Here is a 17,305-nt window from a genome sequence, read left to right as displayed (position 1 = left end):
ATAATCAAGACTTGGTCAGTGACCGCCCCACCTCCGACTTAGGACCAACCACAGAAGCCAACTCAAGCCCTAACCAACCGCACACCTGACCAGACCCAGTCTCTACACCGTGCTCTGCCAGAACCCACCCCAGGCTGTCTGCACACCCTGGTCCCATCCTGACAACCACACTGCCCCGGGGCCTTTGCATGGCTGCCCTTGGGCCGGACATCTGGGGAGCTTTGGACACATCTTCCTGGAAGTGGCCTTTGCACTCAGGGCCTTTCCTGGCGCTCCAGCCCATCATCTGAGCTCACGGTCGGGGCTGAGAGGGAGGGGCTCCCCCCATCCGGATCGAAGCCAGGCCTGCCCCCTGGCACCGGGTTCAGGGCCTGACCCTTGGTAGGAGATACACACATCTGAGACCATCGAAGGGATTCTGCGGGGCCGTTTCTTGTGGCCACTAAAGCCACACGTCCTTCATTTGGGGTAGGCGATGGTTGCCGCCTGAGGCTGAGAAAACCTGTCCAGAAGGCGACTTGGAGAGAGAAGCCCTTGCCCCATTCTCCAGGCGGCGCCCCACACCCAACGCTGCGACCCAGACCCACCAACCCTGGGGTGATGGGCGCCCGCGAGGGCCTCAGCCATCCCCAGGGCCCTGTGCTGTGCCCTCCTCACCTGGCCCTGCTCGGACTCCTCAGACCACCTGCCGCCTGCGGGGGCCTCCCCTCCCCCGCCTCTCAGCCTGGGGGGCCCGTCCAGGTGCCACCCTCTGCAAAGTGGGCCAGAGCCCCTCGTGGGTGTGCGGGCCCCTTCCAAGACAACCGCACACAGGGCCCCTTATCCCCAGAGCTGGGCGAGTTCACACCTCGACGGGGGTGCCCTTGCTCTGCCGATGGTCCTGGCTCTCCCCCAAAGAGCCCCCGAGCCAGGCAAGGAGGGAAGAGCGCCCACCGCCGCACAGCAGCCGCCCACCGCCGCAAACACGTACGTCGGTGCGCCGAACCCACAGACACCCTTGGCTCCGAATACAGCGAGAGACGCGCACAAGGTGTGCCGTGCCCTGTCTGCCCGAAACCACCACAGGACTCTGGGCCGAGCTCGTGTTCTCCAGCGCCGGCACGCGAACCGGGCTGGGCGTACGAGGCTGCGAGGGACAGGTGGCCCGCGGCACGGCCCCGTGGGCTGCCGGCACCCTGCATCCTTGGTCCTGCTCGGGTTCTGCCGCGGACTCCACGCCAGCGTCCCCACCGGGCGCTCCATGGGGGCTCGAAGCCGCGGCCCCAGCCAGACCGTCCTCGGGGGAGCATGGGGGGAGGAGCTGACTCTGCTGCGGGGAAGGCGGTGGCTGACGGGCCGCCCCGCGGTGGCCCCCATTCTGGAGCACGTCCGTGCAGGTGCCTGTGAGGGGCAGGCGGGGCCGGCCACGTTGCTTGTGCAGGGAACCCCATCGCGGGTCCTGTGGGGTCTGCATGGGGAGGGGACTTTGGTTGAGCCGGTGGGGGTGTCTCCGCGGTGGCCGCAGACCCGACACGGGTTCCCGGGCTTCCCAGGAGGCTGGAGGGCAGCCTGCACTCTGGGGCCGGGTCCCAGCCTCTGCAGTCCCCCCGGCCCCTCGCCCCACTCTTCGCCGGCCACTTGCTGCACGACACAGCTGTCACCGCTCCTCCGGCTGGGGCCCAGCCTGCCCCTCCAGGGGCTGCCGGCCACAGCCCTGCGAAGCCCAAGAAAAGGTGTCTCCACGGGCCTGGGTGCTCGCGGGGACAGCCCGGCTCTTGGGTGCTCGCGGGGACAGCCCAGCTCCTGGGTGCTCGCGGGGACAGCCCGGCTCCTGGGCTGAGGGTAGGCATTCCAGGACGGGCTGGGGGCGTTCGCCCTTCCCTCCCTGAGGATGTGGACAGTGGGGCCGCCGGGACCGGGGCACACTGGGGGTCCGGAGAGGGAGGGGTGGGGCTTTCTTCTGCTCTCCTTCCTTGCCCGCAGCCCCAGGGCCCAGGGAGCATTCCAGAAACCGCTCCCAGGTGAGCCCAGCCAGCCCTGCCAGCACCACGGAGAACCTGGACCTGTACCCTGGGGCGGCCGTAACCCAGAACCACAGACCGTGAGGCTCTCAGGGCCCTGGGGCCCTGCGTCTGACAGTCAGGTGTCACAGGGCCCCACTCTCTGCCCCCTGTCCCCCATGCATCTGTGCCTTCCTCGGTGTCTCTTAGAAGGACATCTGTTGTTGGACTTGGGACCACTGGGTAACCCAGGATGACCTCTTCACCTCCATGTCCCTAACCTAGTCACGTCGGGAAGGACACCTGTTCCAGACTAGGTCCCGTCTGCGGGAGCCGGGAGTCAGGACGGGTGCGTCTCTTCTGAAGGTCACCATTCAGTCCACCAGCAGCCTCCACGCTTGCGCAGTGGAGGTTAAGGTCCAAACTTGGAAAGACCTGGTTCCCAGGGAGGGGCTTGAGGAGGGTCACACCCCAAAGTCCCTCCGCGCCTTCTGCACACAGTGGGGCCGTCTTGGACAGTGAGACAGGCTGGCAAGACCCCCTGCTGCTGTCGCCTTCCGAATAACTCGCCCGGAACGCAGGGCTCACGGCCACATCCTCATGGTTCTCGGTCATAAAACATGTGTCCTCAAGGGACCAGCTCCCAGGCAGGAGGTCCGCGGTGTCCTGTCCCCAGTGGGCCCCCACCCACCATTGGGCCCTCTGGAGGGGCACAGCCAGGAACCCGAGTTGGTCAGGGCTGCCGGGGTGGACGGCCTCAGGCCATGGCAGGTGCATTCCGGGACCACAGATGGTCCTACAAGCCGGGCTCCGCCCCCTCCCTCATGGGCCAGTCCCGTCTCACACATGCACAGTCCGTGGCAGGAAGAGCAGGAGGAGCACCTTCCTGGGCTGCGGCCAGAGCCTGGAGAGTCTTCCCATAGCGGGGGAGCCAGGCCGGTGACACCACCGTCCCGGGGACAGTGACCCGTGGGCCCACACACAGAGCAAGGGCCGGAGGCAGAACATGGGGAGGGAGGAGGGGCAGGGTAGAAAGGCAGCCTCATTCTCAGGAGGTCCCAGCCCCCGGCCATGAGCGGGGAGAGCAAGGCTTGGCCCACGCGGGACAGGGGCTCGCTCCGAGGTGGTCCGCAGAGGCTGGGCACGGAGAAACGGGGGTCGAGAAAGCTCCAGCGCCTCTCGGCAGGCGTCCGCTCAGCCCCTCGGCAGACGGCAGACAGCACGGCCCCCCGCCCCTCGGGCAGCTGTTTGCGCAACCCCGCCCCTCCCACCAGTGGGCCTGCCTGGGAGGGGGAGCGTCCCGTGAGCTCCCCCAGCTCTGTCCTGAGATGCATCTCATTCCGGCCTTCTGGAATACCGGGCTGGGCTCTGAAGCCTCCAGAGCGCCTTCTCCAAGACGCCCGCCTCTGCCTCTGCCTCCACCTCCCAGGATGACCCTGAGTCCTAGCATGTCCAAGGCACGGGGCAGGATTAATGCCCACGGAGCAGTTTCAGCCCAGGGGGCTCGGGGTGGTCGGCCAGGGGGTCCTGCTTCTCTGCCCCTGTCAGCACCCCCGAGGGAGCCGTCCTCACAGGCCCTCAGGAACAGAGTTCTGGACCAGCGTCTGGCCGCACGGACCTGAGGCCTACATCTGTGGTGGGCGGGCGAGCTCCCAGGCTCACTGGGCCCAGGCCGGATTCACAGGCGCCTCAGAACCCTAAAGAGACGTGTGCACGTGGGAGCAGGTCCACACTTCCTGTGGGCCAGTGTGCGGGTCTGGGATGTGACCGCGAGATGGCTCCAGGGGACACCCAGACCCACAGGACCGTACGCCCCGTCCCCCCGGAGTAGGGAGCCACAGGCCGGCGTCAGCGCAAGGTGGCTCTCCCAAGGAGGCAGCCCCTGATCTCAGCCAGCTTTCCCTAGGTGGTGGCGGGGGGGGGGGGGGACGGGGGTAGCCTCTGAGGGGGAATCCTGACCACGAATCTGCCTCCCCAGGTCACGCCTCAGGTCCTTTACAGCCCCAAGCCTGGTGGACAGGCCCAGGGAAGGAGGCCGCTGCCGGCATCACCTGCTCCCTTCAAACCCCTCCCAGCAGCCCCCCAGGGAGGCAGAGGAGGGGGCTGACCGGTGTGTGTAGGGGGCCCACCGCGCTCTCCGCTCCGTAATCCAGGGGGACGAGAACAGTCAGGTCTCCAGGCAACAAGAGGCAGCGAGCAGGAGCCCGGGGCCCTGGGGAAGGCTCAGGTGGCCGGCGGGGGGAGGGCCAGGGGAGCCAGACACAGGCGGCTGTGGGGGTGGGGCCTTGGTCCAGGTGAGGCAGGTGAGGAGCCCCTGGCCAGGGACGGCCCAGGGACGTGCCAGGGTCCCCGCACGGGCGCCGACGGACCGCGGTGGGGAGGCTGCCGCCGGAGCGTCGTCGCCGGGGAGGCTGAGCTGACCTGGGTCCCCCTGTTGGGACGGGGGCTGGCGTGCCCTGACTGCAAGAGCCCAGGGGCTTATCTCAGCCGCAGCGGAACAGCAAGCACCCGCTGGAGCACAGACAACACACATGCATGGTCTCAGGTCCTGCTTCTCCCGAGGCCTCTATCCGCCGCCCGTGTCCTCCGGGGCTCTGTTCATCACCTCTTACAAGACCATCTCCAAGTGGTCTCGTTCCGAGATGCTGGGGTCAGGACCCCCAGAGCCTTCAGCTGTCTGGGCCGCCTCACCTCCCCACACCCCTGCTCACGGGCCGTGGCCTGAAGCACGAGCTTGGGCGCGTGCACCCCTCTGCCCGCAGCATGGGGCCTGCCGTGCACAATTCAGCAGCCACTGAGCACATGTGGTGTGGTGGAGTTTAAATTCAAATCAGTTAAAAATTCAAAAAAATCTAAACCCACTTCTTCGTGGCACCGGCCACATTTCACGTGCTCCACAGCCCCCGTGGCCGGCACCTGCCGTGGGAGGGGTGTGGGACTGCTCAGACCCCTGGGCAGCAGCACCACACAGCGAGAAAGAAGGAGCTTAGCTCCAAGTCACGGTCACTTTGGGTGTCATGAGGAGACCACGTGGGTCTGGCCGGAGTACGTGGCAGCCGAGGACTGTGTCGCCCCAGAGAGACCGCCGTTCCTCCCGCCCACGTAAGCATACCTGTCGCGTCCCTCCTGAGCCACACCCGCGCTGGCCTGCCAGCCCACGGCCCCACTGGACCCCAAGGACAGGCCACCCCATGCTGCCGACCCGCATGACCTCCACAGGCTCCCCAGTCAGGGGTGACTCTGTCTGTCTCCCCCTCACTGAGCTCGTGGCCCACCGCCCCTCCACGCCCCCAGCCCTTCTGGGCGCTCCTGCTCGCTGGAGCGAGTCCAGAACACAGACGATCGGACTTCACCGGCCCATTCTCCGCCTTGGTGGGTGGGTCCCGTGGGTGAGCCCGGCGAGGCGAGGAAGGTCCCCTGCCCGATGCGGGGCCCGGGGTGCAGGCAGGAGACAGCCGCGGTGGGACACGTGCACCCCCAGAAGCGATTCCTGGATGGCAGGGTCTTCCCCTGCCCGGGAAGGTGAGGCTCTGGGGAACACCCCACAGCACAGCACTCGACGGAAAACAGGACACGCACGGAGTGAGGACGCCCGCGTGAGCTCCGCTGCCCTTCTCTGGTTCTCGCTGGCACCAGGCCTGCATGCCCACAGGGCGTTTCCCGAGCTCGGGCAGCGTGGCCAGCCCCTGCACACCAGGTCCTCACAGAGGGCACCAAAAAGGACCCGCCCACCACCCCCGAGGGCAGTGGAGGGTGCTGGCGGAGGAAGCCGGACATGCCCAGTCCCCCCTGCTCACCGTCACCTCGGCCCCCAGGCCAGCCCGGGGCCGTCTTCAGCCATCTGGCCGCTGTGACCCACCAACGTCCCCCATTCCAACCTGAATGGCCTCCCAGCCAGGCCCTCCGCGGCCCAGCCCGCCGGCGTGCGAGCACGGGTGTCCCGGGGACTGAACCAGAGAGGGGTGCGTCCAGCCTCCGCTGCGCAGGGGTGGAGGGCAGGCGGACTTCCCACGGGCACCTGCCGAATGTCGCCCAGGGAGCAGGCACCACAGCCCCGCACGGCTGATTAAGCGCAAAGGCTCACCGTCCGGCGTGTGCCTGGGTCACGGCGGCGGGGCCGACAGCTCATGGCGAAGACACGTGGCAAGTTGCCCAATGGTGCTTCCGAAAAGACCGTCTGAGTAAACAGGAAAACAGGCCCTCGTCCCGGCCTCCCCCCGGCAGCCCGTGCCTGTTCTGCCACGCGTGCAGCCCCCCGGGCCGGTCTCCTCGCTCAGCCTCTGAAGGCAGCAGGCGTCCCGAAGCTCAGCCACTTCAAACAGACTCCACGAGACTAGGGTCAGCCGCAAACAGGTCGGGGATGCAGGACAGGTCGGGGATGCCCAGGCCCAGGGCACAGCGAATGTGCCACCACCGCTGGGGCACACCTGCCGGGGCCGGGGGCAGCCCCGGTCCCACGCGGCCCGCTATGCTGTCTCCGAGGTGCCACAGGTCTCAGCCGTAGCCGGGGACACGTGGGAGCGCCCTCGGCAGGGTTCACGGGGCGGAAGCTGATCCCTCCCGCCCGGCAGCCGGGGAGACTCAAACATTGGTTTCTGTTTCTCCACGGGAACCGCCGGCAGCACGGTGTGTGGGGAGAACCAAAACCACCTGGCAGGGCTGGTGGAGAAGCCGGCTTGGCCGTGGGCGCACTGGAAGCCGGACGTCTTCCTGCCTCAAGCTTTGCGTTCTGCTGGTTTTCTAACACCTTCCTTTAAAAGCCAGAGCCGGAGAATAGAAATAAAGGCATTTTTACCCAGAAAAAGCACTTCCAATACCCTAAGAAATAAGGCTGGAGATAGCATGGACACCGGGAGACAAAGCCACGCGTGTCCACATGCATGTGCACACAGACAGGCAGAGACAGCGGAAGAGGCTTTTTCACGGGGCCTATTTCTTTCCATCATTGTGACGGTTCATGGTACGGGCCGGCTCCCCTGGGCCTCGGTGCCCAGGTAGGAGGTCAAACATCATCCTGGCTGTTTCCGTGAAGACGCTTTTTAGAGGCAATACCCACCGAAAGTGACAAGCTCTGAGTCCCCCTGACGTGGGTGGACCTCATCCAATCAGATGAAGGAGCAGGGGCTGACCTCCCCGGGCAGGAAGGAATCCTGCCGGCAGGAGGCCAGTAGCCACAGCAGCCCTCCCCAGGGCTAGCCCAGCCCGCAGACTTTGGACTCACTAAGCCACAGGCGTGAACTAAGAAGCCAATCCTTGGAGTCTCTCTGTCTCCCGGCACACGTCTCAGTGGCTACGCTCCTCTGGGTCTCCCCTAAATACAGCACTTCCCCCATTTTCTCAGACTCACATCACGGCTCCACCACGGCTTCCGGGGAACTTCCTACAGCCCCTGACGCCCTGAGGCACCCGCTCAGCCCCCCCAGGGAAGCACCGGGCCTGGGGCTGCTGCAGAAGGAAGGGCTCCCTGTGCCCAGCGAAGACAGGGGCCCTTGTCTGCCAGAGAGAGGCAGAGGGGCAGAGAGCGCGAGCAGGGGCAGGGGCAGGGGCCGCGACGGCGAGAGACAGTCCCAAGCAGGCTTCATGCCCAGCGTGGAGCCTGATGTGGGGTTTGATCTCATCACCCTGAGATCACGACCTGAGCTGACATCAGGGGTTGGACTGTGGCACCCAGGGTACCCTGTCTGACTCTTTGGACACCGTGCAGGAGCAGGCTCCCCCGGGAAGCAAGCCCTGTCCCCTGGCTCAGCCAGTGGGGGACACGCACACATGTGCACACACACTCCCAGCTATGGCTGAGTCACAGCAGGACCACCTACGAGGCCGTCTGGGGCCCCTGCTGGCCTCACCCCCTGTGCGGGGCTCAGGTCCCTCCAGGGGCAGGAAGCTGGGTCCCCAATCCCCACTAAGGCCAACTCAGGCAAGAAGCCACTCCGTGCTGCGTCTGGAAGGGGGAAGTGTGGCCAGTGGCACTGTTCCCACGTCTAGGGACTGGACAGCACACTGAGCAGAGGCCGACCCAGAAGCCCTCGTTGGGGAGGACCCAGCGGCTGCGGGGTCACCCCGCTGCCCTGCATTCGACCCTCCTTCTGACCAGAGGGCTCAGCCTCCCATCCTTCAGGAGGGGACAGCAAGTGACGAAGGTGAGAAGGGCCACGGGCCCAGCAGCCAGGACAGGTTGTCCCCGGGATGTCCAGGGAGAAGCCGGGGGGTGTGTGTGGGAGGCGGGCTTGGAGTCCCAACCCCAGCGCGGCAAGCCCGGCCACAGCCCCTCTCCTGCTCCAGGACCGGCCTGGAAGGGCCACACCAGGGCTGCCTGAAACACAAGACCCCCGGACAAACGTATCTCCCACGAAAGGCCGGAACTCACACCTTGCGGAGAGTGATTAGACGGAAAGAACCCTGCGAGAGGCCGTGTGGCGAGAACGGACTAAATCGAAGTGGCCTCCTCGTCCTCGGGAAAACCGACCCAGGTCGCCTGCTGGCCGGAAGGGACAAATTCGCTTTCCTCGCCCGCTCCTCTCCTGTTAGCTCTTCGGATTGCCGTAAAATCCATGGAACCTAAAACTTGAAACTTTCAGCCACTCTGTGTATACAGTGGCACTCAGCACGTGCACAGCATTGTGCAGCCGTCCCCTTCACCCCTCTCTGAAACTTCCATGCTCATGAAAGCCTCTCTCCCAGCTGGTCTGCAGCCCCTGGCACCCACGTCCCCCCTGTGTCTCTGTGAACAGGACGCCTCCCGGGACCTCCTGTGAGCGTTCCTGGTCCCCCGTGACGGCCCCTGTCCCCAAGCACAGTGTCTGCAGGTCCATCTCTGCTGGATGGCCATCCGTCCTTTGGAAGGCGGGACAACACTCCAGTGCGTGGAGAGACCACGTCTTCCGTCCACTGCTGTGTCCCCCCACAGCCACACGGTAGCCAACACCTGTGCACGCACGCCGGGAACCCCCAGCCCAATCCCACGCTGGCATGGGGCAGCCCCTGCTCCTGAGGATGGAGGCCGGGGTGGGAGGAGGCACAAGCAGGGTGACTGGGGGCCCCGGGCAGGCCTCGCACATGGGGCGGTCCCACCGGGGACCTGGGTCTGCCGCACAAAGCCCCGTGGGTCCCGGACGGCTGTGTGGATCGCTGGACACAGACTCACCGTGTAACTGTTTATGGGCATTTGGGGCCTCCACTGTGGCTTTACCCCATGGAAAAGCTGCCAGCGAGGGGCGTGACGGATGCGCCCTCGAGGGTTTTTGTCCCGGAGCGAGGACCAGCAAGGGAGAGCTCCCTGGCCGAGGGTTGGGGCCCAGGAGTGAGCGCTGAACAGAGTGGCTCCGTGAGACCCAACACGAGGGTCACGCTCCATGAAATATTTAAGTTAAAGGAAAACCAAGTCTGCCCAGCCAGGTGGCGGCTTCTCCGACACCAGAGCTGGGCAACCTGCACCCTGGACACCGGCCTTCCTGGGCAGCTGGGAGCTGTGCGGAGCCTCCCTCCAAGCAACATCGGCCAGGGGAATGGGACTTGGCCCCGACGTGTGAGGGGAGCAGGAGTGTCCGAGCGGGGAGGGGGCCACTCCCAGGGTTCACAGACCCAGAGGTTGAGCCGGGGAGCCAGTTCCCCGGGGACAGCAGTGTCGGGGGCCAGCGGCATGCCTGACCACGGCTCCCGGGCGCGTCCCTCATTCCCAGGCCCCGAGGTCCTGGCTTGTGAAGGGGTTTCCCGCGTCAGAGACACGATTCCCCTCTGCCCGAGCAGGTGCTCAGGCTCGGTGGCCAGCCCTCCCCTCCCCCCGAGCCATGAAGAGCCAGACATGCAGCGACACACAGACAGACAGGAGACACTCACAGGCACGCGGCTGTGGACACACACACACACACACACACAGTAGTGTTCTGAACAACAGGCCTGTGTGACCGGCCTCCCAGGTGTCCTCGGAGCATCTGTGGCACTCTCACGTCCCCACCACGTCGGCTCTAGAGAAAGAGATGTCCCACCACGGGGGCTGGAAACAGGCCTCTTCCCCAGTGCCGGGCAGGATCCAGGGGCCATGGGAGGGCCCGCCTGGCTCGGTGCTAGGCTGCCCCGGGCTCCCCGGGAGCCTGGGCTCACAGCGCCCGTGGACACAGGGGTGGGTGTGAGGTCCCGTCCGGGGTCAGACCTCTGTCCGACTCCGCGGACCCGCCCAGACCTAACACAGGGAGGGGTTGGGGGAGTCTGGCCTCTGGGGAGCTCCTGAGGAGTGTGGCCCTGAGGGGAGGAGAGGGGGCAGGTGTGACCTCCCCGACAGTCACTGTCCTCACATCAGCCTCCTTTGGGGCCAAGGCTCCCTCTGCCTGCCCTCCCTCAGGGTGGTGGGGCGGGTTCTCTGGGGTCCCTTTGTGAGCCCACACAGTACTGGCACCAGGACCCAGCACCAGCGCCCTCTTGGGAAGAGGGGGACAGCCGCGGCTCAGCCCCTCACCTTCTGGGACCTCCCAGGCTGGGGGCAGTGCAGCTGCCCACCCAGCCCCCTCGGCCCAGGCTCGTCACCCTTCCGCCAGGCACCGCAGCCAGGAGGGGCAGGCAGGAGGCCGGGGACAGCACCCCGCCTCCTCTGGGCCAAGAAGCCTTCCCCTCCCCCCAGCACAATCCCGCCACCCTCGAAGAAGGATCTGGCGCAGCACAGAGTGCCCTGCAGACGGGCGTGTGCCAGGGAAATGCAGGCTCCCGGGGACACAGTGACTGGGACCGGAGCTAGGGTCAACACCGGTCCCTCTGCAGAGAGAAGGGACGTCCCACTCCGAGCACTCGTCATGCACAAACGCACAGCAAACAGACTCCCGGAAGGGCAGCTGGTCTGAGGGCAAAGTCAGCGCTCAGCCTGGCTGGTCCCCCCACCTGCCCCCCGGCCACGACCCCGGGGGGCGGGGGGACCCTGACGCAGCCTGAGGAGCCTCTGTGCCAAGGGGCTACACGTCCCCCGGCTTCGAGAGCCCCCTCATTCGCACACAGGCAGGACAGCCAGGCAGAACGGGGCCCCACCACGCAAAGGCCACAAACCCGAGCTGCTAAACTTAATGCACGTTGTCTTGTCGGCAGCGTCTCATCACAGAATCACATAATCGGACTTTTGTTCTGCAGCGGGCGCGGCACACAACCCGTTGACTGATTGCTGGCTGGAACCGTGCCCCCCTTCCCCGGTAAGTGCCGCCCCACTGGGTCAGCCTGGGGTGAGGGCACAGCGGCAGCCCTGGCTCAGGACGGTCCCACTCCCGAGGGCTGGGGCGGCCCGAGGTGGGGGGGAGGGGGAGGGAGGGAGGTGTGACGCCCCCGGACCGCCAGCCCACGGGAGGAGGTGAAGGTGGGAGGGGGCAGCTGCAGGGTCAGGCGGGCTTCCCTGGCACCAACAGCCCCCGCCCCCCATGCACCACCTCGAGGACCCTGGGGCAAGGCCCTTCTCCCGCGTCAGCATGAGCTCGGAGGGCAGAGGACAAGCAGAGACCTGAGCGTGTCTCCTGGCACCAGACCCTTTCCCAGGGGCAGGGGCTAACATGCTGGAGGCCCAGGACAAGCAGGGCAGAGGGGGCCAGAAGGGGGGGATGAGGTTCAAGGAGGACCTGGAGGAGCGGGACGCTGCGCCCCGCTGCGGAGAACAGCTCCACGCCGGACAGGGCCCGCGTTCCTGCAGGGGAGACCATGGCGGGGCCGCGGGGTCCCCCGGAGCGGGGAGAGGAGAGGCCGCTCTCTCACTGCTGCGGGCCCCATGTCGGGAGGACCAGGGGCTCTTTCTCATCCACGCTCCCCGGAAATCTCCACTGACCTCTTCCGCCACAGCCACTTCCCTCACAGCAGAGGGGCCGGCGGTCCCAGAAATAATTAGTTGCTTTGACTCATGTAATCGATTAACAGCAGAATCACTGCTCACAGAGCAAAACAAGAGGACGGCACGCCCAGGGAAGGGGGCAGCGGCGGGAAGGTGTCCCTCTGCCTTGCCCGCGGCCACACACAGCCCTCCCGGAGCGCGACAATGACTCCCAAGGTCAGGAGGGCGATGGAGAGGGGGCAGGACCTGGGAACCAGGTGCCGGCAGGTGACAGGTGCCATGTCCACACCAGCCTGAGGCTCAGAGACACTCCCCCCAGTGCCCACCACGTGTCTGGACCAACGCAGTCCTTGAGAGAGGGTGTGTGCGGTGCGTGTGCACGTGCACACACACATGCACCCCCAGTGCCCCAGAAGGTCTGCTGCTCGGAAACCTCGGCTCAGAGTTCATCCCCACGTTAAAGAATTTCCCAAGTAAGTCAACAAAAGCCTTGTTAGAGAGAGTCTGAAACCCCTGGAGCTCTCAGCAATTCGTTTACAGCAGGTCCTCACGGCCCGCACTGGGGCCCCTTCGTCGGGGCTGGGGGGCGGAAGGAGGGCCGCCGACCTCGCTGACCTGAAGGAAACCACAGGGCTCCTGAGAAGCTGCGGGTGGTTGAGACATCAGCCCAGCGGTGAGGGCTCTGGGCCCCCAAGGCGCCGGCCGTCCACAGACCAGGGCAGCTGCAGGACCGGCTGCCCCAGGAGTGGCCCGAGGCTGGAGGACAAGGGCCGCTCAGAATCCAGTCAAACCCGGAGCTGCTGGAAACCTGTGGTCGCCTGTCCTCCTGTTTGCACCTCCCCCACCCACGCTGCGGGGCGCGGACCTGTGAGGGGCCAGGTCCTGCACCCCCCAACCACTCCCAGCACACGGGCTGAGGGCAGGGGCCCCGGGGTGCTGGCGGGCACTTCTTAGTGCCTTTGGACTACAGTCCTCAAAACCAAAGGAAAGTCGGAGTGAAGGTTTGGCGATGAAAGGCGTGGGTGTGGGAAGTGCACCGGCGGCACAGAGGGCTGTCGGGGTCCCACCGCCTCACTGAGCCCTGGGCGTCTCCCCAGACTGGAGGAGCACCAGCGTTTGGGGGGGGTCTCCCGCACACTGGCAACGCGACTCGCACTGGACGCCCCGGGCTCCAGGGGCGATGAGGTCAGACGGTGCCCGGGAGCTTTCCCAAGGGCCCAGGGAGTCGAATCCCGCTCCAGGGCGCAGGGCAGGGCAGAAAGCGGGCCAGGGTCCGTCGGGGCCGAGGCCGCGGTCCCCAGAGGAGCCCCCAGGACGCGCCCCCCACCAGCTCGACCCAGCGCTGACGACGCAGCCACCGCCGCGGTCCGCAAGGCCAGGGACCCGGGCAGCGCTCGCACCAACGCCCCTGCGCGCCCGCCCCGCTCCGCCGCACCGACGGGGAGGCCGCGCGCCCTCGATGGGCGCCCCGCGTGGCCCGCACCTACCGTAGCGACTCGGCTCGCGGCAGTAGCGCAGGATGGGCAGCGCGTCCACCCTCGGCGTCTCGGGGGCGCCCGCGGGGTCGGGGCCCGGGGCTCGGCCGGGGCCGGGGTACTGGCTGCCGCCGCCCTTGGTGATGGGCCCCGCGTCCCCCGCCCCGCTCGCCGCGGGGGTCACCACGAAGCGTTGGGACATGGTGGCCCGAGCGCCAGCCCCAGACGCTAGGTTCGCGGGCGCCAGCAGAGCTGCAAGGCTCGGGCTGGGCGGGCAGGGGCGGGGCCGGGGCCGGGGCGGGGCCAGCGGCGAGGGCCGAGCCTGCCCCTGGGACCCGGCGGCGTCAAGCACGGAGGGGCCAAGGCGCTCGAGAGAAGGGGAGCCGGCGGGGACCACTAGGAGAGCGGTTGGGGTCAGCCACTGGGGAATGGGGCACATTCCCTCCGTGAGGCAGGAAGCCTCCCTCTCCAGGCCAGAGTGTCCCTTCAGAAGAGCAGGGTCTTGGGGGCCTCGCTCTAAGACCTTGGAGACACCCCTCCCCCAACCCAGGAAGCCGGGGTCAGTCCCGGGGCCTGGGACACCATGCCAGCGGATGCTGGAGACCTCTCTGGTCTGGGACAGTGACCACCCCCAGCGGCAGAACGGCAGCCAGGGACCCGTTACAAGGAGGCAGGTGCCAGAGTTTCAGGGAGTGAGTGAGAGCAGCGGCCTCCTGGACCATGGGGTCTGGGCTATACGCACCCTCTGCCGGGCAGGTTCCCATTCCCCCGACTCTGGCCTCTTGACCGTTTAGGTGTTCAGCAGTTGGCCCCAGAGGTCGGGCAGCTGGCCTCGGACTTCTACCGGATGGAGGAGCCGTCGGGAAGGAGTGGGTGAGACCAGGAGGTCCGGGAACGACGCGCCAGACAGGAAATGTGGCCAAGAACTAGCCTACTCTGTCTATAGGCACTACAACACAAGTCCCAGCCCCAGGCTAGCTTTGTGTTAATATTGCTACTCCTTCATGATTTCGGTGTAGCACTTTACAATATTCAACATCTTTTGCACATTCACTTGCTCAACAAATATTTACTAGTGCCTAGCTACGCTAGACCCTGCCGGTATCCGAGAAGACAGAAAGCCCTGCCTCCATGAAGCATGCATTCTGGGAAGAGCGAGAGACAAGAGCTGTGAGGGCGAAGCAGACAAAGAAGGGGTCTATCGAGGAGAAACTGTGAGTGGGGTGTGCAGGGTGCTCCCAGGAGAAGATGATCTTTGAGCAATGACTTCAAGAAGGTCAGTAATCAGCTGTGTGACTTTCTACTCATTTGCCTCATGGTGCCTGAGGGCTGCTCCTGGTCCAGCCATCACAGTCACACTCTGGCCGTAGAGAGAGGAGACCGGAGAAAGGCAGTTAGGTCCCACTTTCAAGAGTGCAGCCCAGAAGCCACACACAATACTTTCGCTTGACCCATTAGCCAGAACTTAGTCACATGGCCATGCGGGCCCATGAAGAAGGCTGGGAAATGTGCCTGCTGACGTGTGGGGGCTCTGTTAATGAGGAAGCACGAGAGGTCGGGTATTAGGCCACATGGAGCACAGGAGGAAAGGAAGACCCAGGGTGTTGGATGCTGAGGACTCCTTTCTGCAAGCCCCTTGCGTCCCCCACGCCCACTCCCACAGCGCAGAGGGAACAGCCAGGGACCAAGCGCTCACGCACACCTGGGCACACCTGGCAGCCCCCATCTCGCTCCTGGACAGCCTCCTTGGGTTCTTCTGGGGGCTCTGGAGGCCGTCCAGGCCCGGGGCGCTCTCCAGGACGGATGGGGACGGCGGCCCTGCATCGCCCCTGCCCGTTCACATACGGTGCTTTCTCTGCCCTTCCGCCCAGTGCATGTTTGCCCAGGATGACATGTGAGTTATTTTGGGAAGGTTCCCCCACCCGTGCATTTAGCCTTTTCTTGGAAGGGCCCGGACCAGTACAGAGTTCTGCGGAGAGCCGGCAGCTCACGGTGCCGCTTCGACCCAGGCCGCAGACAGGTTGTTGGTGGACTTCGTGTGCACGTGCTCCCGTCGCACTGCTGTTGTAAAGGATCTGGCAACTCTGCTGGTGTGTAAAACCAGAGCACACAGCGAGGACGCAGGCGCTTGGAGCCTGGCGCGGGGCAGAGCCCCGTTCTGCCGTCCAGCCGGCTCTCAGTTCAGCCCCTGAGTTCCGCGGGGAACCTGCCCGCCTGGAAATCACCAGTCGTGTCCGTCCTTGCTGCGCCTGCTCTGCTTTCTCTCCCTGTTTTTGGTCTTGCCTTGGAATTTTCTGGACATTCCCGGACCACATGGCTGGAGCCGCTTGTTCGGTCTGAGCTGAGACAGGAGCAGCCCGGAGCCTCCCGGCGAGGCAGGGAGCCGGCCAGCGGTGTGGAACAGGGTCTCTTGCTCCCCTCCGCTGGGGCAGGGCTGGGACCAACAGCACTGGTGGCCCTCGGTCGTCAGAGGCCCCCAGGGTTCACAGAGCAGGGGGAGGGCCCGAAGCTCCAGTCTGTCCCCACGAGACCCTGCGGGAGCAGCGGACAGGCCTGAAGGACAGCCCGGAGCAGAGCTGCGGCCGAGGCTCCTGCTGCTGGGTTCTCAGCCCCTGACTCGGGTCTCCCCGTGCCCGCGCGGCCACTAGGGGAGTCCCCCCCAGACAGCCCTGGCCTCGCCCTGACGGGCAGCCTCTTCTGGGGACTTTCTCAAAATCACCATCTTCTACCGAGTCTCTGATCTTAATGTCTTCGGCTAATAAAGCGTTCACAGTCTGTACGTTTCACATTGATGTGCGTGTGTGTGTATGTGTGTGCGCGCACGTATGTGTGCATGTGTCTGTCTCTGCGTGAGTGTGTAACGTGTGTGTGTGTCTCCACGTCCGTCCGTGTGTGTTTCCATGTGCGTGCGTGTGTTTATTTGGTGGGTTGACTGTTGGTTGAGGTCTCAGGGACAAACCGTCAGACTCACCATTTCTGGGCAGAGTTCTGTGGTCCTGCCCAACAGCACAGCGGGACGGCGCACTGTCTGCCCGGCCCTGCCCCCCCGCAGCACCGGCCACTTGGTTGGTCACGGAGGGGAGGGCCACGGCTAGGAGGACACGGAGCAGAGACAGAAGTGGGGGTAAACAGAGGGCAGACAGAGAGGGAGGAGGCAGGGCCCCAGCGGCCTCTCCGCCTCTTCCCGGAGCCAGGCGCGCACGACTGCCGGTCGCCTCTCCGCCTGTGCTGGGCCGGGCTGTGCCGGCGCCTCGGGTCAGCTTGGGCCCTGGCGGGACTGAGATGTGGGCAGCCACGTGCGGCCGGAAGCTGCCCGGCGGGGCGTGAGGCTGTGCCTGAAAGCTCCACAGCAGCATCTGCGCGGCCGGTCTGGGTGGTGGGCTCCCATGGCCCTTGTCTTCCTCGGACGGACTGATTGCGGAGCACAGTGGCCCCTGCCTGTGCCCAGGTCGTTGCAGCGGCAACACTTCTCTTGTGGAATATCGCGTCGCGTCCAGACCGCATCTTCGTCCATTCACGTCGATGGGACTGCGGCTCCTTCCGCATCTTGGCTACTGTCGAAAATGTGGCTGTAAACATCGGGGCGTGTGCATTCCTTCAAACTAATGTTTTTGTGTCTTTGGGTGAATAGTGAGTGTGGAATTGCTGGTCGTAGGGTAGCGCTAGTTTCAACTTTATGGGGAACCTCCATGCTGTTTCCCAGAGTGGCTGCACCAGCTTGCATTCCCACCAGCAGTGCAGGAGGCTCCCCTTTCTCCACATCCTCGCCAGCATCTGTCGCTTCCTGACTGGTTAGTTTTAGCCGTTCTGACTGGTGTGAGATGGTATTTTATTATTATTTTTTTTAGATTTTATTTATTTATTTGTCAGAGATAGAGAGAGGGACAGACAGACAGAGGCGGAGGGGGAAGCAGATTCCCCGCTGAGCAGAGAGCCCGATGCGGGGCTCGATCCCAGGACCCTGAGATCACGACTGAGCCGAAGGCAGACGCCTCGCCGACTGAGCCCCCAGCCGCCCCTCACTGTGGTGTTGATCTGCATTTCCCTGACAAAGAGAG

General features: G+C 65.4%; 1 protein-coding gene across 1 annotated transcript in view; it reads right to left on the bottom strand.

Annotated features, from left to right (window-relative positions):
* The window catches only part of SLC12A7 (solute carrier family 12 member 7), a 68,858-nt gene extending 55,157 nt beyond the window's left edge, over positions 1-13,701 (bottom strand). The window contains exon 1 of the mRNA XM_082724253.1: positions 13,260-13,701. Within this exon, the coding sequence (XP_082580379.1) occupies positions 13,260-13,686 (427 nt within the window). The 5' untranslated portion in view covers positions 13,687-13,701. The remainder of the gene's footprint in view (positions 1-13,259) is intronic.
* Positions 13,702-17,305: the final 3,604 nt, after the last annotated feature.

Source organism: Mustela nivalis, assembly GCF_964662115.1.
Source record: "Mustela nivalis genome assembly, chromosome: 3".
Taxonomy (NCBI): domain Eukaryota; kingdom Metazoa; phylum Chordata; class Mammalia; order Carnivora; family Mustelidae; genus Mustela; species Mustela nivalis.
This window is presented reverse-complemented; position numbering and strand designations above follow the sequence as displayed.